Raw genomic sequence first — 23194 nt, 5'->3', positions numbered from 1 at the left:
ATTGTCGGATGTAGGTCTCCATACCTCCATACACTACTCCAAATTGCCCAGATCCAAGCACTTCATCAGCAAAAATCTGGTACACTGTGCCAATATCCTGTAGGGATGCAATATTTCATGCATAATGCTTAATGTATAATTGATGTCAATATTGACAGAAGTTACTTAATTAGACCACAAGTCATACCACATTCTCTTGGATTTGACTGTTGGACACAGATATGCTGACAGAAGCTTGTCCTGGAAAAGAAAAACAGTGATAGGAACAAAGCATAGGTTATGCAGTGTAATAGTTCTAAATTATGTCTTTTCATCTTGGCAATACAATCTTCCACAAAACAATTTCATCAACCTGTTTCTCAACTTACTGTGAGGCATGTTCCCCGCAGCTGGCGGTGCGTCCTGAAAGATGACTGGCATAAGGGCCTGTCGAATGGCGCTCTCCCATGCTTTTGCCACCTCACGTCCAATGCCACTGTTGGGCGCCACCTGGCTTGGGGAGGGAGGTGTCTGTGGGACAGTCTGGGGGTGGCTTTGGGTCACAGAGGGGAGGGTGTTGGGATCCTCCCCTACAAAGTAGCACATAGTGGCTGTGATAAGCTCAAAGCAGTGGGGATTGGTGCCTTGGGAGACGAGACTGAAGTTAGAAGCAGGACGCAACTCCAGGATCTCAGAAAGAGGGATCTCCTGCAGGTGGATGAATGAACGGGTTGGCAAAAGAAAAGGGCTGCAGACTTTAAATGAATCTTAGCTTGTTAAGACAAAAGCTGTCGTTACCTTGTAGTATTTGTTGGAGGTGTTATTCTGGAAAAGGATGATGCACTTACAGTCCAGACGCCAGTAGTGCCTCTTTCTCTGTTGGGGGTTGGAGTAGGGTGAGATGTTGGGATGGGACAACAAAAATGAGTGTGGTGTGGCGAGGACAGAGTATAAAGGATGGGGCATGGAGCGGGGGGGTAAATTTCAGGAATGAAAGGGGATGTCACCAAATGCCAAAGGAGAAGAAGGATGAAAAGGAATTTAAGCTACCAGATGAACAGGTGGGAATCGAGAGAAAGAAAAAGTGAACGAAGAGTGTTAGTTCAGCCAGTGAGGGGGAAAAAAAACAAGGAAAAAACAAAACAAAACAAGTAATGAAAAGGTAAATAAATTGCCCTAGAAAGTCAAATATAGATTTTAGATCTTAAGAGAAAGAAGGCAGGAAATGGATTTTAGGTTGAAATTATTATATCTGCTGAGTGCTTCAGCCTCATACACAGAAATATTACAGAAAAGAAAGCAATAAAGTGCATGAAAGCAGGCACCTCATCAAGGTGGAAATGGCTGCACAACAAGCTGCTAGACAGAAAAAATAGATGTCTAGAAGGAATTTACTGCCATAAATCATAGAAGAGAAAGTGAAGAAAGTGAGTTCATGCATCTACAATAAATTAATTTAAGTCTCCAAGTGTTCCACTACTAGCAGAATTTCAGAGTGGTTCATGTATAGTTTTTAGAAAGAAGGCAGTACAGGAATCATGGGTAGTGTTTTTACCAGTGTGTCTTTATTGCTGTAGTGAACCATCCACCCTTCCTTTATAGCTGTGCTGGATCGACGGGTTGTTTGTCTCACAGACTGTACCACCCTCATTAAAGGGATGTAAACACTAGAAGGAAAAGGACAGCATTAAGGTAGTCAGCAGGTAAAATATGAGTTTAATTACATTTCTATCAGTCTGTCTATAATATTCTTATCCAAAACATCTCACACCTTTGATCTCCATTAGTTCCGTCCTGATTGTTGTCAGGTGAAAAGGAACCAGGGATGCTGCAGGCCTCGTCCGAGTCATCTATTGAAGACTTGTCAGAGCCGTCATACTCGCTGCTAAAGTCCATTGGAACCTCGGGGTCCGCAGTGGGACTCAACATGTCTGAGCCAAAAAACAAACAAGAGAAGGGTTTAAGTGCAGCTTAGCCTTAAATATACTATGAAACAAATGCTATTACCATTCGTCTAATTCTAAAATGCTACAGAAGCTAGTTCACTTTGTTGCAAACCAACACCAAGAATACTTACCAGAGTTACTTCTGTTTTCTGAGAAGATAAAAAGATTAGTATAGTGAGTTTCAGAGCTGTTAGATAAAGTGTTATACTCTCAAGTAATCTAATTCTGACAATGGAAACACATGCTATCAAATCCATGCAGGGTTAACAGAGTAATACACACACACACACACACACCACAAAAGCTAATACATTCATCTTTACTCACCTCCAATGGTCTCGCCAAGGCAGTCATTAGGAACTTTGTATGCACATCGTTTGTGGCAGTTGAACTTACAATCTGAGAAGATTGCAGAAACAGTTTAGGTAAACCAGAAAGACCAGTGAGCATTCTGCATCCCACTGAAGGTCATACAAAGAAGACACTGTGTTCAGCTGCGCTCACCTTTGCACTGTAGCCCTTGTCGGAAAAGTCCTCTAAGAAGCCTCTTGCAGTACTGGCACACCGTCGGTCGAGTGTATGAGTGAACAGCGAACGTGTGGGGCACCTTTACCTTGCTCATCAGCATCTTGTCGAGATGAACTGGTCGCCCCGTGTAAAAACGCCGGGCGTCGCTAGCTGTCCGTGGCTGGCAGAATAAATAGGAAACAAATTTTTAGCGACAGTCACAATTGTTGAGGTGCTTAAATCAAAACCTTTGGAAGCTATTCAGCCTGTAGCCAAAGTAATTAATTACTTCACTTTTGCTTATAGCCTCCGAACCTTAATAACTGTTGATTTGATCAGTGAATTTGTCAGCAAACAGCTGAGTGACTCTATGGAACATCAGCAAGTGCTTCCCATCTACCCTCCTACAGCCCTCATTATTTATGTAAACAGTAGAAGCAGTATTAAAGTGGCCATGAAGTAAAATGTGTGTTAGGGTTACTAGATTTGGACACTTGAAGCTGTGCTGTAAAACGGATTTGTTTGCAGTTTTAAGAGGTCCTCAATGAGCTTTCAGTCATTTCATATAGATAGCTAGGGGGGGGGGGGGAAGGCAACTTAACAAGTGCCAAATGTCAGGCCACCACTAATTACTTTGAGGACCTGTAATCACTAATTTAATGAAAAAGAAAAAAAAACAACCCCAAAAAGAAAATAAATCAGCAGATGCTGCAGGTGTATATGGAATGACCCAGCTACTCACATCTAGAAATTACAGAGCCACACTGTTATGTTTTTTGAGATCTCCCTATTCACAAAAGTCCCTTATAATGAGTTTCTTTTTGCTCTGTTTTTGTTTTCAAACAACACCCAAGGGAAATATGTGACTCCTTAGCTGTTGAATGCGAAACTTTGTTCACCCTCGAGTCGCTGTGTATCTGTCTGTTCTTTGTTGTTGGACGGAGTGTTTACACTGTCTTCAGTTCCTTCTCTGAAAACATCTTCCTATTGTAACTAAATTTCCAGCTGAAAATGGCTTAAAAAACACAGGAGGCTGCAGTTTTGGGTGATAATTAACTCGTCATACGTTTATGATTTTATCTGGTACATCATATATATGCGTGTCCGTGCCAGCATGTGCGTGTGTGGTCTCTCCAATTAGACGCCTTTCCTACTTCTTTTTAAATTGGGAGCCAATAACCAGGGGAAATCAGTCAGTAATAAGTGTTACTGCCCATCTAATTAAATGTTTTTCTACATCTTCTTTGCAAATAGAGTTGCTGAACAGAGGAAATCAGCAGCAGTAAGTATTATAGCCTCAACGGACCTAATCTATTTACTTAAAGTTCACTGATATTGCAGTGCAATGCCCCTTTAGCGGAATGCAGTCAGACAGGAAGAGTTTCAGATGAATATCTCAAAAGCGTACACAGAGAAGGAAAAAAATATTGCTTAATGAAGTTTAATGAAAAGTGTTTGGGAATTAGGAATGTCTGAGGAATCTACTCAGTGTTTCAGAAAATGTGGCACTTGAAAGAATTCTAAAAGTGACTTCAGCATTATGTGGATAAATGAGGCAGTACCATTTGAGTGTGTGAGCGAATAAGACTCGCTTCTTCTGCGCAGGTGGAGGCTGTCCCAACGCTGTACACCGACTCAGTGGTCGAAAGGCGCAGGGACTGGCTGCTGCTCAGCGACGTGGTGGACAGACGCCGTTTGCGAGCCCCACTACAGTTGTTCGGGATGCTGAATGCACAGCGTTTGTGGTAGTTTAGCCCGCAACCTGCAGGGGGCAGCATGCATCCAAGAACGGGGGGAGCAAAGAGATGGACCATATTTACTGAGTGTTCAAATTTGTTTCACCATATGAGCGTCTAGTGCTATTCACACTTCTTCTCATTATTTCCCTCACCATCACATTTCAGTCCTTGTCTAACCAGCCCAAACAGCATTTCTCCACAGTGATCACAGAAAGCCGGGGCCCGGTACGAGTGCACATTGAGCGCGTGGGGCCGAATCTGGAAATCTTCAAACGTAGCTGCCGCTAAAATAGATAACACGTCACATTAGGACAAGATACAATCACGGTATTGTAAGGGAGCAAAATGGAAAACGATTAGATGAATGAGATACAAGCGGGATGGAAAAATAGATCAAGTTTCTGACTGTGGACACGAGGGAAATTACAGCTTGAAACAATGAAAGAACAGATTAGGGTAGTGTAAAGTAGGACCTGTAGTAAAATAAGCAGATAAGGATGAAAACAATGAAGTAATTAAAGATAGATAAGACAAATGGAAAGATGATTTTGTTTTTGATATGGTTATCTTATGGAATGAGGAGAAGAGAAGAGAAGAGAAGAGAAGAGAAGAGAAGAGAAGAGAAGAGAAGAGAAGAGAAGAGAAGAGAAGAGAAGAGAAGAGAAGAGAAGAGAAGAGAAGAGAAGAGAAGAGCTTACCAGAGAGCACTACCTCCACCAGATCTCCCTCCTGGATGTCGCTGGCAGCTTTAACTAGTTGTAGTATGTTGTTGGTAGATGTGTCATGCTTGAACAGCAATATCTTGTCATAAATGCCATAAAAGCCGCACTCTGGGAACTAGAAAATACAAAAACAGAGGTTAGGAGAATCAACTGCAGCCAAGGCAGAACCCTGATTAAGTCATATTTCATTCAAAATAATGAATGACAAATAAATGACTCAGCTCCTGAAACTAGAAAGATGGTGAATGGACATTTGCTGTAGGACAAGACAAACTTTATTTAGTCATTCCGTTTTTTTAATTTTAAATATAATATACAAGGATAGCATTTTTATGACCCTTCAAGGAAAACAAATCTTGAACATTGTGTCCACTTTGATCCCCTTTAAAGACAGACGACTGAATTTCAAGCAAGGCCTCATTGTTGCCAACACAGACCACTCAACACACCAGCCTATTTTTAATGCTACTAAATAAAGTATCTAAGGGTTGGCTGTTAGAGTTTCTGCTAGCAATGCAAATTTAGTCCATTATGCACTTAAAGCTACAACTTAAGTCACCTCATTCCATTTGCCATTAACAGTAACAAGATCTGTTATAAGATTCTCCCGCTATTATAAAGTGTGAACATGTCTATGCATGTTCTCAAGCATAACTTCTACTGTATGTCTCCAACTAATTCTAGCATGCTCTGCTATGTAACGCTGCAGGGATATATAACTGCCAACACGCAAACACATGCTGATGCTATCGCTGTTAAACAAGAAACACAAGCTGATTTCCACAAATCAAGCAAGTCGGTCGACATGGAAGGCATGAAACTTTATCCCCTTTTCCTGTCAGTCGCACAATGGCACACACAAGCGCGCATAGGTGTTTCCATGAAGTTCTTTCAGAGATATGAGGGATGAGCGTGTCAATCAGAAGTCAGCAGAGCGAGAGAGACTGTCATAGGGAAACCCTGCTCTCTTGAATAGTTAATGCAGTCTGGCTCACTTCAGTGGCCACGCCACACAGGACACCAAAGAAAGAGAGGGAGCAGGACCTTTGTGTGCTTTTATAATAATTTGTTTTTTTAAGTAAGCATAAATGAAACCAGAAAGATGAAGAGAAACAAATATATAAAAAATAAACACACAGACACACTCTTTGCCGCTTCTGGCTAAGTTCTAATCGCTTACAGAAAAGGGAACCCAGGTCTCCAACTTGAAACAACACAATGACACACACACACAACCACCACCAGACACACCCTCTCTTCTCCCCCCTCATTTCCCTTTTTTTCCCCTCCTCTGCACATAGACAGTCTGCCTCTGTTTCCCCAACAGCCACTCCACATCACCACATCTGAAATCCAGGCCTGGCCTGTACTGCTGCCAAGCTACACAGTGAGTTCACCACGCCCCGACATTGGCCTGCTGCTACTGACCACACAGTCAACAAAAAGTCACAAAAAGCACATATAGTGGCATTTACTTAAAGGTCTCCAGCATCCACTGCAACCAGAAAAGTCACAGGTATAAGGGCTTGAACATTAGACATGAACACACACCCTTGATTTAAAAACAAAAAAAACCATAGTTGGTAATTCTGTCTGGCTTTTTATGTTGGGCAAGGAGCTTTTAAGATTTTGTTTGTGATAAGAGTGGTGAGAGTGAACTAAAACAAAAAAGCCACAAGCCTTAAATACAGAATAAAGTTCAAGATAGTACAGTTAGAACAAGACTGAACAAGTATGGCTTTTTTTGAAGGGTTACCAATCAGAAAACATCTTCTCTCTATTAAGAACAAGGCAGCACAGCTTAGCTTTGCAAAGGTGCATCTGAACCTTCCAGAGCAATGTCCCCTGGATAGATGAGACCAAAGTGGAGCTGTGTTGCCGTGATGCACGTGTGCCACCAAACACGGCATATCCGCACAAACAACTGTTGAGCACGGAGGTGGGAGAGTGATGATTTTGGCTTGTTTTGCAGCCAAAGGATCTGGACAGCTTGCAGACCGTGAACTTCTCTGATACCAAAGTATTATAAAGCTTGAAACAATGGAGTGGATGCAGAAAAATAAAATAAAAAATTCACATGGCTGTCGTTTTGGTTTTTATGGGGCATCCTTTTCTAAAGTTTCAGTGTTGATGTATACACTGAAACGGTGGATTAAAAAAAAAAATAAAATACCTACACCAGAATTTTGAGAGATGTCCACCCCAGGAGACGGGTTTCACAGGCAGTGAAGCGGCTTCGTCACTCACAAATGTAGCTTTACCAGGGACCGTATTAAAGGTCCTTCTTTTTAGTCAACTAACCAAGTGGATGCTGGCGTGAGGGTGGGACCCTATTTGAACAACAATAGTGGTGAAAGCAGGAAGCTTTCTGCATAGCTTTATGTGAGGTTCAGTAAAAAGAGTGAGGCATAGCATTCTCATTATCACTACTACATCTCATGTCTGTTTAGTTACTATGAGAAAGAAAAACAGTGGAGACGCAGTCTTGAATATTAGTTGCTGTGAAAACACTTCTACTAATCGTGCAGATTACAAACGAAATGTTGCAATTTGACGGTTTCAATTACAACAATTGCAATTCAATTGCAATTGTTGTAATTGAAACCATCTTAATGTTCTTAATGTTTTTATGGTTCGGTTTTTGTTTGTTCAGTTTTCTAATTTGACTTAAATGACCCTTTATTCCCAACACTCTGGCACAGCAGTTTTTGGCTTTGAGTCAAGCCGACGTTGCAGATACAAATGAGCAGAGGCTCCAACCTTTCCCTAAGTACAGACTTAAAAACCCGCAATCACACACAGATTGATGTCTGATGGGAGTGAATCATGTAATAGCTACATGCATCGGTACCAGGGATTGCCACAACTAAGACCAACTGCAGCCATTAGTAATTACAAAACACCCACAGAGCCCAGATCAGAGGAGACTCCAAGCTCTTTCCAAATCCACAGACAGCCGTCTTCTATGAGCCCCGTGACGCTATTTGATGCCAGCCTCTCTGCGATTAACCTCACGCTGTTGATGTCACAGCTCGCCTCTTAGCAGGCAAATCAAGGCAGCTAGTCATATTATTCTGCACATTGTACCGTCCAAAACATACACAATGCAATAATCATAACTGCAGCTGCCACGTCTCTGCACACCACAAGCCTTTACAGATAGGCTGAAAAGCACAAAATCCAAGCTCCGTAAAACCACTGCTACCTCAAAAGAAAAAAAACTCATTTTCTTTTTTTTGTAATGGTGGAATAAGAATAAAGTACCACAAATAATTTTCATCTATGTCAGCATGCTGAGAAATTTAAACATTTGCCTTATAATCATACACTGTATATTTTGCTGTGAGGTTAAAAGCTATATTCTTACAAGATGTGGAGTCTGAATATATCTGTTTGTGTACCTTGTGTGCACAAACACCTGATGGTATTGTAGTATATAGTTAGATGTAGTATAGTGTGATGAGGTTTGGCTGCAGAAGGAGTGGATCTGTAGCTGCTTTCTCTGAGGTACCAGGGATCAGGTTGCCTAGTGTTCCCTCTACTATTCAGGTCAATGAAGCCATTATGAGTGAAATGAATTATGAACTAGGATTTCTTTATGTCCCCTGCCTTTGTTTTCCCGTCACCTTTAATTTCCTCTTCAATACTAACTGTCCTTTAATGGCCTCTTTTATTGATTAGTCTTCCTTCCTCCTTTTTTTCTGTCTACACACTGATGAGAAACAGGACAGCAACTGCCTTATAAAGTAAACTAATAAAGGCCGACATTTTCTTTAGTGTGGTTCACACCCTCTCACTCAAGGTGATGTCACGGTAAAGTTGGAAGATAGATCTCTCACTTCATCACTGACTTGACTAACACACTTTGTTCAGAAGGTTTGATTCGTGATCTAATCGGGACATTATTAAATAACAGGCTATATGATAGCACACAGTTACGGTAAAAAAATAAATAAATTTTCGATACTAAGATTTTATGGACACAATAAAAAATAATCTGGACCTTAACAGGTCTTAAAAGTTAGTAAAAACAACCTGAAATAAACAACAAAAAAAATTTAATAAAATCACATATTAGATCATATCTCAACCCTATGGAGGCACCATTAATAATGAGCAACAAGGACTATTGAGTACTAAACGGTGTCATGACAGCGGTTTCTTTCTGCAAGACAATGCCAAATCATATTCTGCATGTTTGGGAAAAAAAAACAAAAAAAAAAAAACACAAAAAAAAAAAAACACATGGCTTCGTGGTAAGTCTGGTGCTAAGCTGCCTTGCAGTCCAACACTGTCACTGACTGAAAACATCTAAAACATGCTACTGATACACATCTGTAGATTGCTATAACAACCTGTAATAACAAATAGTGTCTTAAGAAACAAACTGTTTTAATTTTTTCAATCAAAGACTAACTCACAGCAAGCAGCCTCACACGGATCAATTGCTGCTCTCATGTAAGCGGTGGCATTACATGAACAGATGTGGTTGACAGGAAGCTGTTCAAGTAGTTTCAGAAGGCAATCGTGAACAGCCATGTATCTAAATTCATAACCCAAGCAAAGGTGACCATTGTCACCCTAAACAATGCCACAGCAACTTTTTTGTTGATGTGGGCCTTTGTGTGCTGTTGCAACTTTCAACTTTAATGAGAGCAAGAGAGATATATCTATATCTATATATATATATATCTCTCTCTATATATATATATATATATCTCTCTCTATATATATATATATATATATATATCTCTCTCTCTATATATATATATATCTCTCTCTCTATATATATCTCTCTCTCTATATATATATATATCTCTCTCTCTCTATATATATATATATCTCTCTCTCTATATATATCTCTCTCTCTATATATATATATATATCTCTCTCTCTCTATATATATATATATATATATATATATATATATATATATATATATATATATATATATATATATCTCTCTCTATATATATATATATATATATATCTCTCTATATATATATATATATATCTCTCTCTCTCTATATATATATATATATATATCTCTCTCTCTATATATATATATATATATATATATATATATATATATATATATATATATATATATATATATATATATATATATATATATATATATATATATATATATATATATATATATATATATATATATATATATATATATATATATATATATATATATATATCTCTCTATATATATCTCTCTCTATATATATATATATATATATCTCTCTCTCTATATATATATATATATCTCTCTCTCTATATATATATATATATATATATATATCTCTCTCTCTCTATATATATATATATATATATATATATATATATATATATATATATATATATATATATATATATATATATATATATATATATATCTCTCTCTCTATATATATATATATATATATATATATATATATATATATATATATATATATATATATTATTTATTTTTAAACCACATTACACAGGAACACAGACTCACACACAAAATGATTCAAACATAATAAGTGATGTGCTCTTTATACACAAAGCATCTCAGTTTGTGCCCTCACACAGATACCATCAAAGTATTGGCTTTTGGGAAATTTTAGCTTGGAGAGAAAAAAAAGAAACAAACAAAAACAAAACCCAGACACATGCACACTTGAGGTCACATCAATGCTTGCCATTTCCTCTCTTACTTTATTTCCTTGTCAATCACCTCAGGTTTTGGTCATATAAAGCAGGTCACATGCACAGTGGTAAAGAGAGCGATTTTTATCTGACATCAAACAAGTGCAGGCAGTTTAGATCATTTTTTCAAATATTCTACAAGTTTTTCAAACTCTAGAAGGGACGAAAAACTTTATTTTGCTTAACTTAATACCCCTTGTACACATCGGCTACTTTCGCCTCCTCTAATGATGAGTTGTTCTGAGGAATGAATGAAAGACGAGCCAAAATTTATTCTACTAAAACAGCAGCAGGAGCAGCAGCACGTAGATTTTATTTCATGTTTTATTTGAGTAAGCACATCGGCTACAGGTCATTACAATCTAACCAAAGCATTACTGCATACGTGTAAAGCATTACCACTGATGTCCAGTTCAGTCAGCGCCATTTCAAAGTTGAGGTTATGTCAAACAGCTACAGAACAGTGCTTCTAAATATAGACCCTCTTTATATAAAAGGCACTGCATGTGTGAAGAACAGAGACTTTTATGTCCTGCTGAGTTCGCTAGTTGCTTCTGCTTTTCATCTTCCCCATCACTTCCCCTCCTGAAGCTCTGCACCAGCCATCATCGACCACCAAGCCACGCAAGAATGTATGCTCGGGTATGCACAATGAATGCAGCCGCTTCTTCGGTGCCAGCTAGCCATAGCTATGCAGCTTACAAACAGCAAATTTCGATCTTTATCCTCCTCACTTTTACTGCATTTGACAAAGCTTAGATGTTGTGAATTCACTGAATGTGCATGATGCTTCGGATGTAACTTGTACTCTGTCAGCTGCTTGGCGAGAAATGATGATTGTTAATTTTGTTTCAGACAATACAGGGAAACTGCAAAACCTCAGACAAACAAACAAAGAAAAAAAAAAACTATTCTGACTACCTTACGGCAGGAAGCTCTGCATCAATCATTTTACATTACTATTGTAGATTTTTATTAACTCAACTTAACTTGGTGGATTAAATGAATTAGAGGCGGCCATGTTTTAGGACTAATAAGAGAAATATTATCCTTTTATTTCAATTTGTTGTTATCGCCACAACAGGAAATTGCAAACTTGGCATGAGCATATGGTTTATAGCTTTTTGAAGGTGTAAAGGATGTATAAACATAAAATATGGGCCTGAGGAAGGAGAGTAAGACATGTTCAAATAAGGCACTTAGAATTGTCACTGAATACACAAGCACAGACACATGCACACACACACAAATGAAAGTGTTAAGTCAAAGACAAAAAAAAGTTTAGACAAAAGCCACTGAATTTCCCTAGCTGCGTATGCAAAGAACACCAGTTGTGACCTTTTGGCAACACGGCTGAATAATTTTCAAAACAGCATTAAGAGCAACACACACAACATAAAAAAAACCAAAACACCGCAGCTCTTCAGAATCAGCTGGGCCAATCTCCAGTGACAAGAACTTGGACGTCAGCGTCGCTGTGTACACCGCATGCTCTGTAAACAGTGTGACCTCCATAGCCTTACATGGTCCTCCACAGTGATGTGTTTCTGCAGCAGAAGCTGGCTATCACAACAGGAACCCGATCCAGGCGTTTTATAGCAGACAGGAAACATGTTGTATCCCTTCAAACAACACACATTGTTTGAGCATCCACATCTTGCTGTGTAACCCTCCCCCCAAAAAGTGCACGTGTGCGCGGACGCCACACTCTTGAGAATGAGGGTGATAATGGGTGGAGGTACACCTGTACTTCACTTTCTGCTTTTTTATCTCAGTCAGACACACCCCTGAGGCTGCACCATAAATCCCACCATCCTTGTTAACATGTCAGGCACGGGACTCTGTAAGGACCCCATCTTTTTGAAAATGATGAGGTGTTTAATGAGGGGCTGCCATGGCAACGGGCACGTAAAGACGTCAACGTTTCTGCCCTCATTAGATCCTAACAACAAGTTGGTGTAGCGCAGGAATTTTTCCTTTTGTGCTGACAGCGTTCGTGATGGAACAAACGCGTTACTGTGCTGGTTGTTCTATTTTTAACCCCAGTGAGGTCACATGCTGGTGAAAAGATGGAGTCCACAAAAAAAATAAATAAATATGATAATCATCCCTGCTCTTTACAGTGCACCATGCTGGATTTAAAGAAAAGAAAGCTGTGGTCTCTGAAACACAAATGTCACATAATAAATTGCAGGAGTGACTGACAGCTCTGTGCCAGGACTACAAGGAATTAAGCAAAACCCATGACGTCAGCTAACCGCTGGGCTTGGCAGACATAAAGAAAGAAAGCAAAACAAGGATGAGTAAAAGAAGCACAAATGAAATGTAAATAACGCAGTAAAGTAAACTATGCCCTCATGCTGTCACTAGAATTACGTCCAAGTAAATCACTTGTGAACAGTGGGGAATTGTCTGAAATTTCCGGCTTCTTCTAGAAAGTCTCATCTGTTTAACTGTTAAAGTGTGAATGTGACTGCATACACACATGTCGTAAAAGATTCAAAGCAAGTCAAGAGATTTTGCATCAAGATTATCAGTGGAAATAATGAAAATCGTTTTACTATCATGATCTCTGCAAAAGGCACACTGAAGGTCAGATGCAAAAGCTTCTTTCTTCCTGGATTTGATGAGCTTCCTGTTTGAAACGTGATACTAGGAAAGCATTTTGAGCATCGAGTAACCTAATATGAATAAACATCTACTGGCAAACAAAGGTTGCTTTATTTATTGCATGAGCCTGAACATTGAAGACAAGCAAAATGCAGTGAATCTGTGCCAGTCTGAGTGGCTGCTTAAACAAGTAGGGCGAGATTTGCCAAACAAATGATTGAGGAAATCTCTTCCAAGTAACATGCTCTGCACAGATGCCCATATACTTTTCTTACTTTTACTGGATTAACTTTTAAAAACTAAGAAAACTAAGTCATCTGTGAGATTTCTACAGTAGTCAGTAGTAGTCTTCACGCAGTCTTTTTGGTCAGCTATGACTTACTGCTGATTAATTGTAAAATTACTGGTGATTGGTTAGATGCTGATTCCCAGCATGGATTTTGAACAAAAACTTAATGTAAGCCTCTGAATTAGTACAGCTTCGGTGGTACTGCCTGACTCATGCTTTTCTGGTAAAGTGTTCTTGTGTACCCATGTAGTCCTGGAAAGCAAAGCCATCAAGTTTACATTCCCGGCGTGCTGGTTTCTAAATACCACAGATTTCTGTGTAAACCAGAGAAACTGGAAGGGGAGGGAGTGCGAATCATCACATTCACACATCAAGCACATAGATTATAACATACACGCAATAAAGTTGGAAAACACTTAATCATAAAGATCATCACAAAAAAAATCATTAAGCTAATGACGCACAAAAACTGTTGTTAGGCACTCTTGTGCATGATATTAAAAGTGCATGCAGCACATAGATCAAGCTAAAATAAACGAAAATGGTAAAAGGTTATGTGTAATGTGTGTGTCTGTGTGTGTGTACAGGAGCGCAGGGACAAAGCATCTCATTCTGTTCCAAGCATCACGGAGGATGGAGAGGTAATTTGAGAGCCGTAACCAGGCATGAGAGAGGGGTCTGGGGATAAAGGAGGCGCACACTACTCTTTCTGAACCAGTCTTTTGTTGGTAGCAGCTCCTGTCTGCATCAACCACCACCCTTCTCCTCCTCCTCTCCCTTTCCTTGGCACAGGTCTGGGAAGGTAAGCCGACTGAAACACCGGACCCAATCCACTCTGCGTGCAACTTACTGATTCATGACAAGAAGCCGGCGGGGGGGGGGGGGGGAACAGGGCTTCATCTGACTCAAATAGCCAATTGTAACTCATTAAGGAAGAGCCCCAAAAAATATGTTTCAAAATAGATAAATAAATAAAAATGAAAATACAAACAAATGTTTGTTTGTATTTTAACTACATGCTGATGAAGATCACTGGACTGAAAGTAGACGGAGCTGAAGATTCCTTTCTGATTGCATCATGAAAAACTAGCTTAGTAACATATTGTCTCCACATAACTGACAGAAATGACTCATTCACAGTGATGATCATGTCGGAATAGGAGGAAAGCTGGGAATTTCTCTGCATGACTGCTTCTGAATTACAGTGTGACGTTCCAGGATCTCGCTGCGTGCTACAATCCCCCAAAGTTCTGGAAAAGATAACTCCTTTAAATCCAACTCTAACATGACACCAACAGCAAACGTGCGACTCATAATTGACAGAAACGATGCATTCTCCCTCCAGTGTGTCAAACAGAACCGTCACTGAGACACGCACAAGGTGGGTTGGGTTTCTTTTGCTTTTTGCTTTGTCACAATGGCTGTAGCAGCGCTGGACAGCGAGACGTAACAGTTCATATTTAATGTGGGTCAAAGTCCGCATTTGGAGATTAGAGCCGTAGCGGTATAATAAGTCATAAGTTTCATAACCAATGCTTGGACCTGTGTTTAATTTATTTTACACTCACCGACTTGTTTTTTTTTCTGTCACCCTTTTTACTTTCATTTCTCGTTAGGTTTAAGCACCAAAAACTACTTGGTTAGGTTAAGAAAAAGATTGTGGTTTGGGTTTAACCAGCCCCTTTGCATCACTAACCCTATATGCTAGGGGTCCTTTACAACCATCCCTATGTCGGGAATGAGACCCACAGAACTGATGCAGAACACCACCTTGTGCCTGTCCTTGATACACCAGCGATTCTCTATTCTCCTTTTCTTTCCTCTTTACAATCAGTTTCCCTAATCATCATTACTCAACTTGCTCTGAATACACCATAAGAAGTTCTCCAGAGAAAAAGCACACATGCAATGGCCCGTGTGAGGACTGTTTGTACATTCCCCATGTGCCAAGAGTGCCATGGGGACACAAATACACAAAGCTGCATGCTGAGGGCCACAATGGGCCACATTACTGCGCTCTGAGTCATCCCCCTCCTCTTTTTTTGTCTGTCCCCTCTCCTCTCTTCTTTTCCCCATTTTCCTCTCCCCATGTGTTGCCTGGCTTTAGCACTGAAGTGAAAGAGCAGAAGAAAGAAAAAGCCAGAGGCTAAACACTGAACTCCAGTCATATGATAAAAGTGTGGCCACACATTTATAGAAATGAGTTGGTGTTGCTTCTGCTCTTACAAAGCCTGTTTTTCATAGAAAATGAATAAAACAAATCAAGAATCCGCTTAAACATACTACGGTAAACCTTATTTGCTCTGCCCACATGCCTGTATGCACACTCTTGTCACATGACACGTGCAATGGGTCAGTGAGCTATTCTGCATCCTACACGACTGCAATGACATCTATGATACACAAATTCATAAATCTATGATTATCCTGATTATTATTATTTCAAACAGTTCTTATACCACTATAGTACTCGTGTGTGCATGAAAAGGACAAAGGCCTGTAACTGATCGTTAATGTTTGCTACGATCGGTAAAATATCCATTTAATGATTGAGGTGTGATCATTATACAAGGCACAGATAAAGCATTTGGTGTATATATTCTCTATATATCTCATGTTGAGAGCTGTGTGCTTCTTACACTGACACTAACCCCAAATTCCCGTCAGTACTGATGTCATGTGTTTACCTACTGAGGCAGGACTTAACCCAAACATCATGGTTGGGTTAAATTAGACTCTTCCATAAAGTAAACCATGTTAAAGGCTTCTCTTTCATTTTCAGGGTTACCAGAAGGCCATTTAATATATGATTTATTACCTGAAATTGAATTACAACAGAAAAGGAAGAACATGTGTTTGTGAAACTTCACAAATTCATGTTCCAGTAGACAGGAAGTTCTCTTTTGAAACAGCACTGGCAGTAGAACTTTGTTGTGTTTTATTGCTTTACAATGACATGATATGTTAACCTTTTATATATCGTCTTATGTTTTATTGTGAAGCACTTTGTGATTTTTATACAAATGCATTTTATTTACTTTTAGAGACAGGGCTCATTACTGAGAACAAAAAGAAACTATATTCCTAATAATCAGAAAATTGTTTCCCTTATTCTTAAGAGGGTTGTAGGGGTGCTGGTGTCCATCACCCTGGACAGGTCCCTAATCTGACCGAGGGCTAACATCAGAGAGACAGAAAACCATTTGCACTCACAATCACACCAACACATCTGAAATAGTTTCCCCTCCCCCCCGTCCAAGAGATTCAAGGGATTTGATTTGGCCATTATCTATTCTTTCATGTGAACAATCTCAACAGCAAATCAGGTTTCAAACACACGAAAGAAAAAAAAAAAAATCTCCTTCTTTCATCCCACCTCTCATCTTCTCTCTCTGATAACTATCCTCCTCACTGCACTGCAGGCAGAAGCGTGTGCTTTGAATAATCAAATGCTCCTGTGCAGGCTAAGCTTCCCCTACACCAGCAACAGCTAGGAGACACCAGGCACAGTCAGTCATGCAAAGCTGTTCCGCTATTACGCAAATCAAGGGGGGTGAGAGCGATGGGTTTAGGTAAGGTGAATATATATACACATACATACACATATACACACACATACACATGTGTATGTGCAAGTAAACCCCTTTGAAAACACTAGCTCCTTTATAGTAATAAAGGTTTAGCTGACGTTGGTCACAGTGAGATCAGAGCATTTGGCTAAGGCTGCTTAAACTGGTGAGCTGCTGCATTATTTTCACTCAATCATTAAATGTCGTAAGGCAGGGTTTGTTCTTTCACCTGCACGTCCACCTGCCAGTGTCTTGCTAATTGACAGGCATTTATTCACAGACCAACAAAGGTTTGTTCTGATAAGCAGAGTGTATTTGCCCAGGAGCTCAGACACATACGGGAGGCTTTTTAATAATCTAAGCAGCAAGCTAAAACCCACACAACATTAGATCACTACAGTGAATGAAAGTGTAACTGTAGGGTGGCCACTGCTTTCACCTTCAACAACGCTCAACAAGGAACTGTGCCATTTCATATGAGTATTATGGCCTTGTTTGTCACACTGGGCCTTTATCTGGAAAATCAGGGCCAGCTGTTGAGTTACTTTACACTGGTGTGTGCGTCTCTGTGTGTTATACTTGTATAAGTAAGTGAGGTAAACAGGAGGTGGTGTGTACGATCCCATTCCCAGGGCCAAACTTCTTCTCCAGGGAGGGAGATAAAGCAGCAGCCCCTTCCAAAACGGAGATGGAAACAATGGCCAGGGCTGGGGCTCTCAGTCGCAGCTGTATGCGTGTATATTTTTTTGTGTGTGACACACAAAGCGTGCATGTGTGTGGCTCCATATACTTCTGTTTTTAAGGAATGGACTGGTACTTCAATGGCAGTTTTCTACTCAGTTTAAGCACTCAAAGCCATTTCTACTACAAGGTTTGTTCAACCAATCTCAAACACATTCATGCACTGCTTTTATATATAGCACTTTAACAGTAATTCCAACAAATCTAAAAGATTTCACAGCAGCGCGACTCCTTGCAAACACTGCTGGATCCCACATTGTTCAGTGCGTGTTAAGTGTGTCACCGCGGATTAGATCACAGACGTGTTTAACAATCCGGTAATGTGACACAGTTGACGCTGACGGGGCTCGACAGGTTCTCGCTTGTGTTCGCATGCTGACTCTCACACACTGTTACACACCCAGTGACGTCAAGCCAGATTGTACTGCATCTACTTAATGACGAAATTCAACAGATTGTCTTCGTTGGAAGAAAAGACACGTTTAACTACTGCGGCACGCCTTTTGTCAAACTAGCTGAATGAGGCCGCCATGGGGGGGGGGGTAACAAGGACATTTGACTTATTTCCTAGAAAGTATTAATGTTCAAACCACTATTCTCTTATTGCAGACAAAGCAGAATGTTTCTTCTGCAACAGAGAAAACAAATAAAAACAAAACAAAAAAACATGACAAAACAAAAACGCTGATACAAAGATCAGCCTGCAGGTAGAGGTAGTGGCAGAAGGTAGAACCAAAGAGATTACAGTGAATGAATGGTGGATGGGATGCAGTGGGAAGGAGGAGGCTGAAGATAAGGCAGGGAGTGAAGATGAGTGGATAAGAGAGGAAATACAAGATCAAAAGGCAAAGAGGGAAGAAGTCCAGGAGGTTGGTACCCTGAAGACAGTTAGCAGAAACAGCTGTTGTTACAAAAGGAAAGGAGTTCTGTCTATAATTTTAAAAAGATGGCAGAAACCTGCACGGAAAAGGGAAAGTAAATCATGAAAGATCAGAAAGGAAAGTGGTTGAGGCCTGTCCAACAAGACCAAATGCATGAGTGCCGCCACAGCATATGGCTGAATGAAGACAGACTTCTGATTTCCAGGCCACATTATCAGGTCGTCCTCCATCAGGAGTAGAGGGGTTGCACTACATAGGATCTTAGATTCATAGCACTGTTTGGAAAAGTTTAGAAACAACATAGTGCTTGTGACTAAAGGCAGCATTGTGTTGCTGGCTGAGGTTAATGCTCCGATCTGGAGACTCGAAAAAGCAACAGAATTGTAATTAAGATGGGGTGTTGTGTTGGAAGCGCAGCGTGCTTCTCCAGTCAGAAGTGAATGGAAAAATGTGTCAATGGAACACAAGGAGGGATCCTGTGAATAAACAGAGTCTATGACTCACCCTTTCTGGGATGGGAGAGATGACCGTAGGTGGGGGTGGCGGTGTGGATACCAAACTACCTTCACTACCTCCCAAATCACACCACTGTAGGCATTCATGCAGTCCACCTCATGTCTTGCACTGGTGGTGTTGGCCAAGCCAAGACAAACCACCCATTGTCCAACTTTCCCACCTAAAGCTGCAGCTCCAAACGGGACAGGAATTTTTTTGCTTAGGGGATTTCAGGGATTTCTAATCGTGTGCGCATGCGCGTGCGTGTGCGTGTGCATGTAAGAGAGAGAAAGACTCAACTAATAAGGTCTGACAAGGCTACATGACCCTTTTGTTTCGGTTACATTTGCACATTTTTCCCTCTCTTTTATATAAAAATAAACAGTAAACATCACGCACAGATGAGAAATAACACATTACAATGCACACACCATCTAATCCCCCTCGATCAGAGATTTGTGTTGATTTTCATATAAACTTGAGGCTGAAACACCAGCAGTTACTGTACAACACGCTGTCCCTTACGCTGACATTTGAACAGCAGAGTTTCTTTCACGACTACTACATCTTTACAACTTTTACAAGAAAGGAGCAGCTTGCTGAGGTTGGAGCCTTGGTCAAAAAGAAAGGCGGGAACATCCTCATGCATTACCTTTTATCTTTTAAGGAGTAAACTGAGGAAGAAATGGACAATCCAGCCGAAACGCAGGAAAGCCCCACGCAGGACAAACTAAGCAGAGGTGCAGTTATATTACAATTGACATGACACATCACTACCATATGTAAATAAAGCAAACCATGCTTATCAAGCTTGGGTAATAAGCTCGAAATCAACCAATGCCCTGCTGAAAGAATTATATGTCCCATTTACAGCAGGGAAAATATTTAAAGTATAACACCTTCTAGGGCTGCACCTTTTTACCAAATCATTTGGAGGATGCTTGGAAGCTTATGCATCTTCCCAACATTTGGCATCTTTCAGCCAAGACAGCCTGACCAAAGATGTTGAAAACAACAAGACTGAAGCAAAGCAAAAAATAAAGCCAAGCTGTTTCTTTTTTTTTTTCTAAAGTTTATGCTGTGGCGCAAGAACCACAAAGTGGTACCCAAAATGTGTATTTATCATTCTGCTGTGGAAACAACATTCCTCTCTCTGTCAGAAAAAGCAGACACGATTCCTTGTTGCCAGTCGCCATATTAGAAAAGCTCTCTGGAAATGTAGCTCTGATAAATTATTTTCATAATTTATTTATTTCACACAGGCCCTGCAGAACACCTCATTTGCAGCTCCTCTGCCTTGCTAGCCTCTTCAGTAATTCAATTTTATTTATGTAGCACCAAATCACAACAGCAGTCACCTCAAAGCGCTTTATATTGTAAGGTCAAGGCCCTACAATAATACGGAGAAAAGCCCAACAATCAAACCCCCTTGGAACGAGGACTGGGTGACAGTGGGATGGAAAAAGCTCCCTTTTAACAGGAAGAAACCTCCAGCAGAACCAGGCTCAGTTAAGGGCAATTAACTTAATCAACCAAATATACCATATAAGCAAATTATGCTCGTGACTCCCACCTCACTACTTCCTGTCTCACATCTGGCTGCTTCCCCAGCTTGTCATTGTGGAGTTAGAGAAAAAGTACATGCAAGGGGAAACACGCATGAAGAATCCCATAGAAATGGACACAGGTGCCACCTAGTTCACACAGAAAAATAAATGATGTTTCAGCCTTGCTACAAGCACGCTTGAAATGACAAACTCTCAGCTTGCAGTAGGGCTGCCACGATTAGTCGACTAGTCACGATTATGTCGACTATTAAAATCGTCGACGACTAATTTAATAGTCGACGCATCGTTTGAAGCTTTGTAAGATCACAAAGGACGCAGGAATGAGTAGTAGGATTTAAGAGTGTAATAACGGACTGAAACAGAAGATGGCAGCACTGCATGTACAAGGATGCCAGCTGCCGTTAAACCCCGAAGAAGAAGAAGCTGTGTCCCAGAATTCATAGCGCAGCTGTCAACAATGGCGGCAGCTAGTTAGTTTTAACTTTACTCTTATTATTCTTTCTGGGTCACAAAATAAACGTTTAACATATTTTCAGGCGAGAATGTAGCTGTGTAAACCTCAAATATCTGCTCAGTTTATCAAGACACCACATATTTTCAAAAGCGCGCCGACGTTTTCGGAGACGTCTGTTACCCACTAGCTCGATAGCTAGGCGGGGGCAAGGCTAACTAGAGCCGTGAGAACACCGGACTCCCGGCAAATCGTTTTCAAACCCACCGCCGTCTTTCGCTAGTCAGGTTAAACATATATATAAGTCACTTAGATAACTTAAAAATGTTATTGTTTGGCTTTCTTTAGTATTTTATTTGTTCCTGAGTAAATCGGTTTGGCTGAGATTAAAGTTATAGTTTTTGCACAGCTAAAACTGTCAAGCAGACAGCTGATTATCAGAAGTGTGAGACGCTGGAGAATATACTCCGGTGTCCTGTTATATTTTAGAAAGCAAGGAGTTTATTAAACTTCACCGAAACAATCTGCAAATTTCATTAAAAATTAATAAACTACCATCTTGTCTTTATTTTTAGTTAGCACAAACACTTCAAGCTGTAAGCTAATGATAGTTATATAAGACCAGATGCTGCTGGTGCAATAAGCTGTAAGCTGTACGTCCAATGGATGATGATCTGATTAGTCGACTAATCGCAAAAATAATCGGTGACTAGTCGACTATCAAAATAATCGTTTGCTTGCAGTACGTTCTTTTACTGGCATTCTGTTCTGAACTCATTTTAACTGTCCTACACCAAGATAATCTGTGCAACTGACTAATTAGCTAGAGGAGCAACTAAACAGTTTTAACAACAGAAAACTGTTAATGACTCCAAGGAAAGATGTACCGTGAAACAGCTGCAGGGGGTTTTTAAAATTACGGAACCTGGAAACAGTTTGGAAATTGGAAAAAGCAGGACAAAGAAGAAGAAATACCTGAGGGCTACACTGAGTGTGAAAACAGCAAATAGCAGAGTAAAGGAAACAGCCTCTCTTTACATTACTCAACACATCTTTTGCCATCAAATGGCTCTTTAGTTGGACTAACACTGTGTCTGATACAAATAAAGCATCAGATGCAGATGCACTGCTGAATTATCTGTGTCTCCGAATTATACCAAGAGCATGGCGGTGAGCCACTCATATGACCAAGGAGAACAAAGACTGTTGTGCACAGGAACAGATTAGCAAAGAGGGTAAACTGGCTGGAGAGAGTTACCACTGCTTCCTGGAACATTTTCAGTAATGGAGAGTTTTACAGAACGGCTCTGAGCAGGCTGTGGAAATCTGCTAATCACCCAACAGCCTAGCTGGCAAATAAAAAACACATAAACTGCTCAAATTGCCACCTTAAGTGAATGGATAAATGTTATTTCCTGTATGCGTGTGGATACACACTAAAATGAAAACCGTTCTCTGGAACTACACTATACGGTTGAATAAATCAGCACAATTCAGCACAGTTCTCAAATTTTTAAAAAAGATGTAATATCTCCCATAACACTTGTTGCTTCCTGTTATAAAGAGGATGTCACTGCCCTCCCCCCCAAAAAAAGTCATTTCTCTGCACGTGTGTTTTTTGAGGTTTTCTCTTTCAGTTAAAAGGGTGTTTTGGGGGTTTTGTGCAAGAAATCTACAATTTTCCTACTGAACATGTAAAACCTGAGAAGGCTACAAGTCCTTTAAAAGATGTGCTTTAAAAAAAACACACATTAAGGTGAAAACAGTGCGTGCAAAGTAAGACAAAAACAAGTGTTGATGATCACTGACAGCAGAAGATAAAAAAGATCACTGAAGCGTACGGCACAGAACTAAAATTGGCCAAATGTGTTCGTATGCCATGACATGCAAAACTTCCGATGCTGCGCCATGGAGAAGTGAAAGCAACGTTGACCATTACAACCCTAGGTCACAGTAAATGGGCGAAGCTCGTCTAATTATATATGTATAAA

General features: G+C 40.1%; 1 protein-coding gene across 3 annotated transcripts in view; it reads right to left on the bottom strand.

Annotated features, from left to right (window-relative positions):
- The window catches only part of prkd2 (protein kinase D2), a 32300-nt gene that overhangs the window by 7506 nt on the left and 1600 nt on the right, over window positions 1-23194 (bottom strand). For 2 of the 3 annotated variants that reach the window (XM_082502573.1, XM_082502574.1), the window contains 12 exons: window positions 4870-5008; window positions 4324-4455; window positions 3995-4194; window positions 2430-2613; window positions 2253-2324; window positions 2057-2074; window positions 1751-1910; window positions 1535-1646; window positions 778-855; window positions 369-687; window positions 188-240; window positions 25-97 (listed from right to left, as the gene is read on the bottom strand). In XM_082502573.1, coding sequence (XP_082358699.1) covers window positions 25-97; window positions 188-240; window positions 369-687; window positions 778-855; window positions 1535-1646; window positions 1751-1910; window positions 2057-2074; window positions 2253-2324; window positions 2430-2613; window positions 3995-4194; window positions 4324-4455; window positions 4870-5008 — 1540 coding nt within the window. The remainder of the gene's footprint in view (window positions 1-24; window positions 98-187; window positions 241-368; window positions 688-777; window positions 856-1534; window positions 1647-1750; window positions 1911-2056; window positions 2075-2252; window positions 2325-2429; window positions 2614-3994; window positions 4195-4323; window positions 4456-4869; window positions 5009-23194) is intronic. The other variant, XM_082502575.1, reaches the window with a different exon arrangement.

The sequence above is a fragment of the Aulonocara stuartgranti genome (genome assembly GCF_965226115.1).
Source record: "Aulonocara stuartgranti genome assembly, chromosome: 14".
NCBI lineage: Eukaryota > Metazoa > Chordata > Actinopteri > Cichliformes > Cichlidae > Aulonocara > Aulonocara stuartgranti.
Note: the sequence above shows the minus strand (reverse complement) of the source record. Positions and strands in the feature narration are given on the sequence as shown.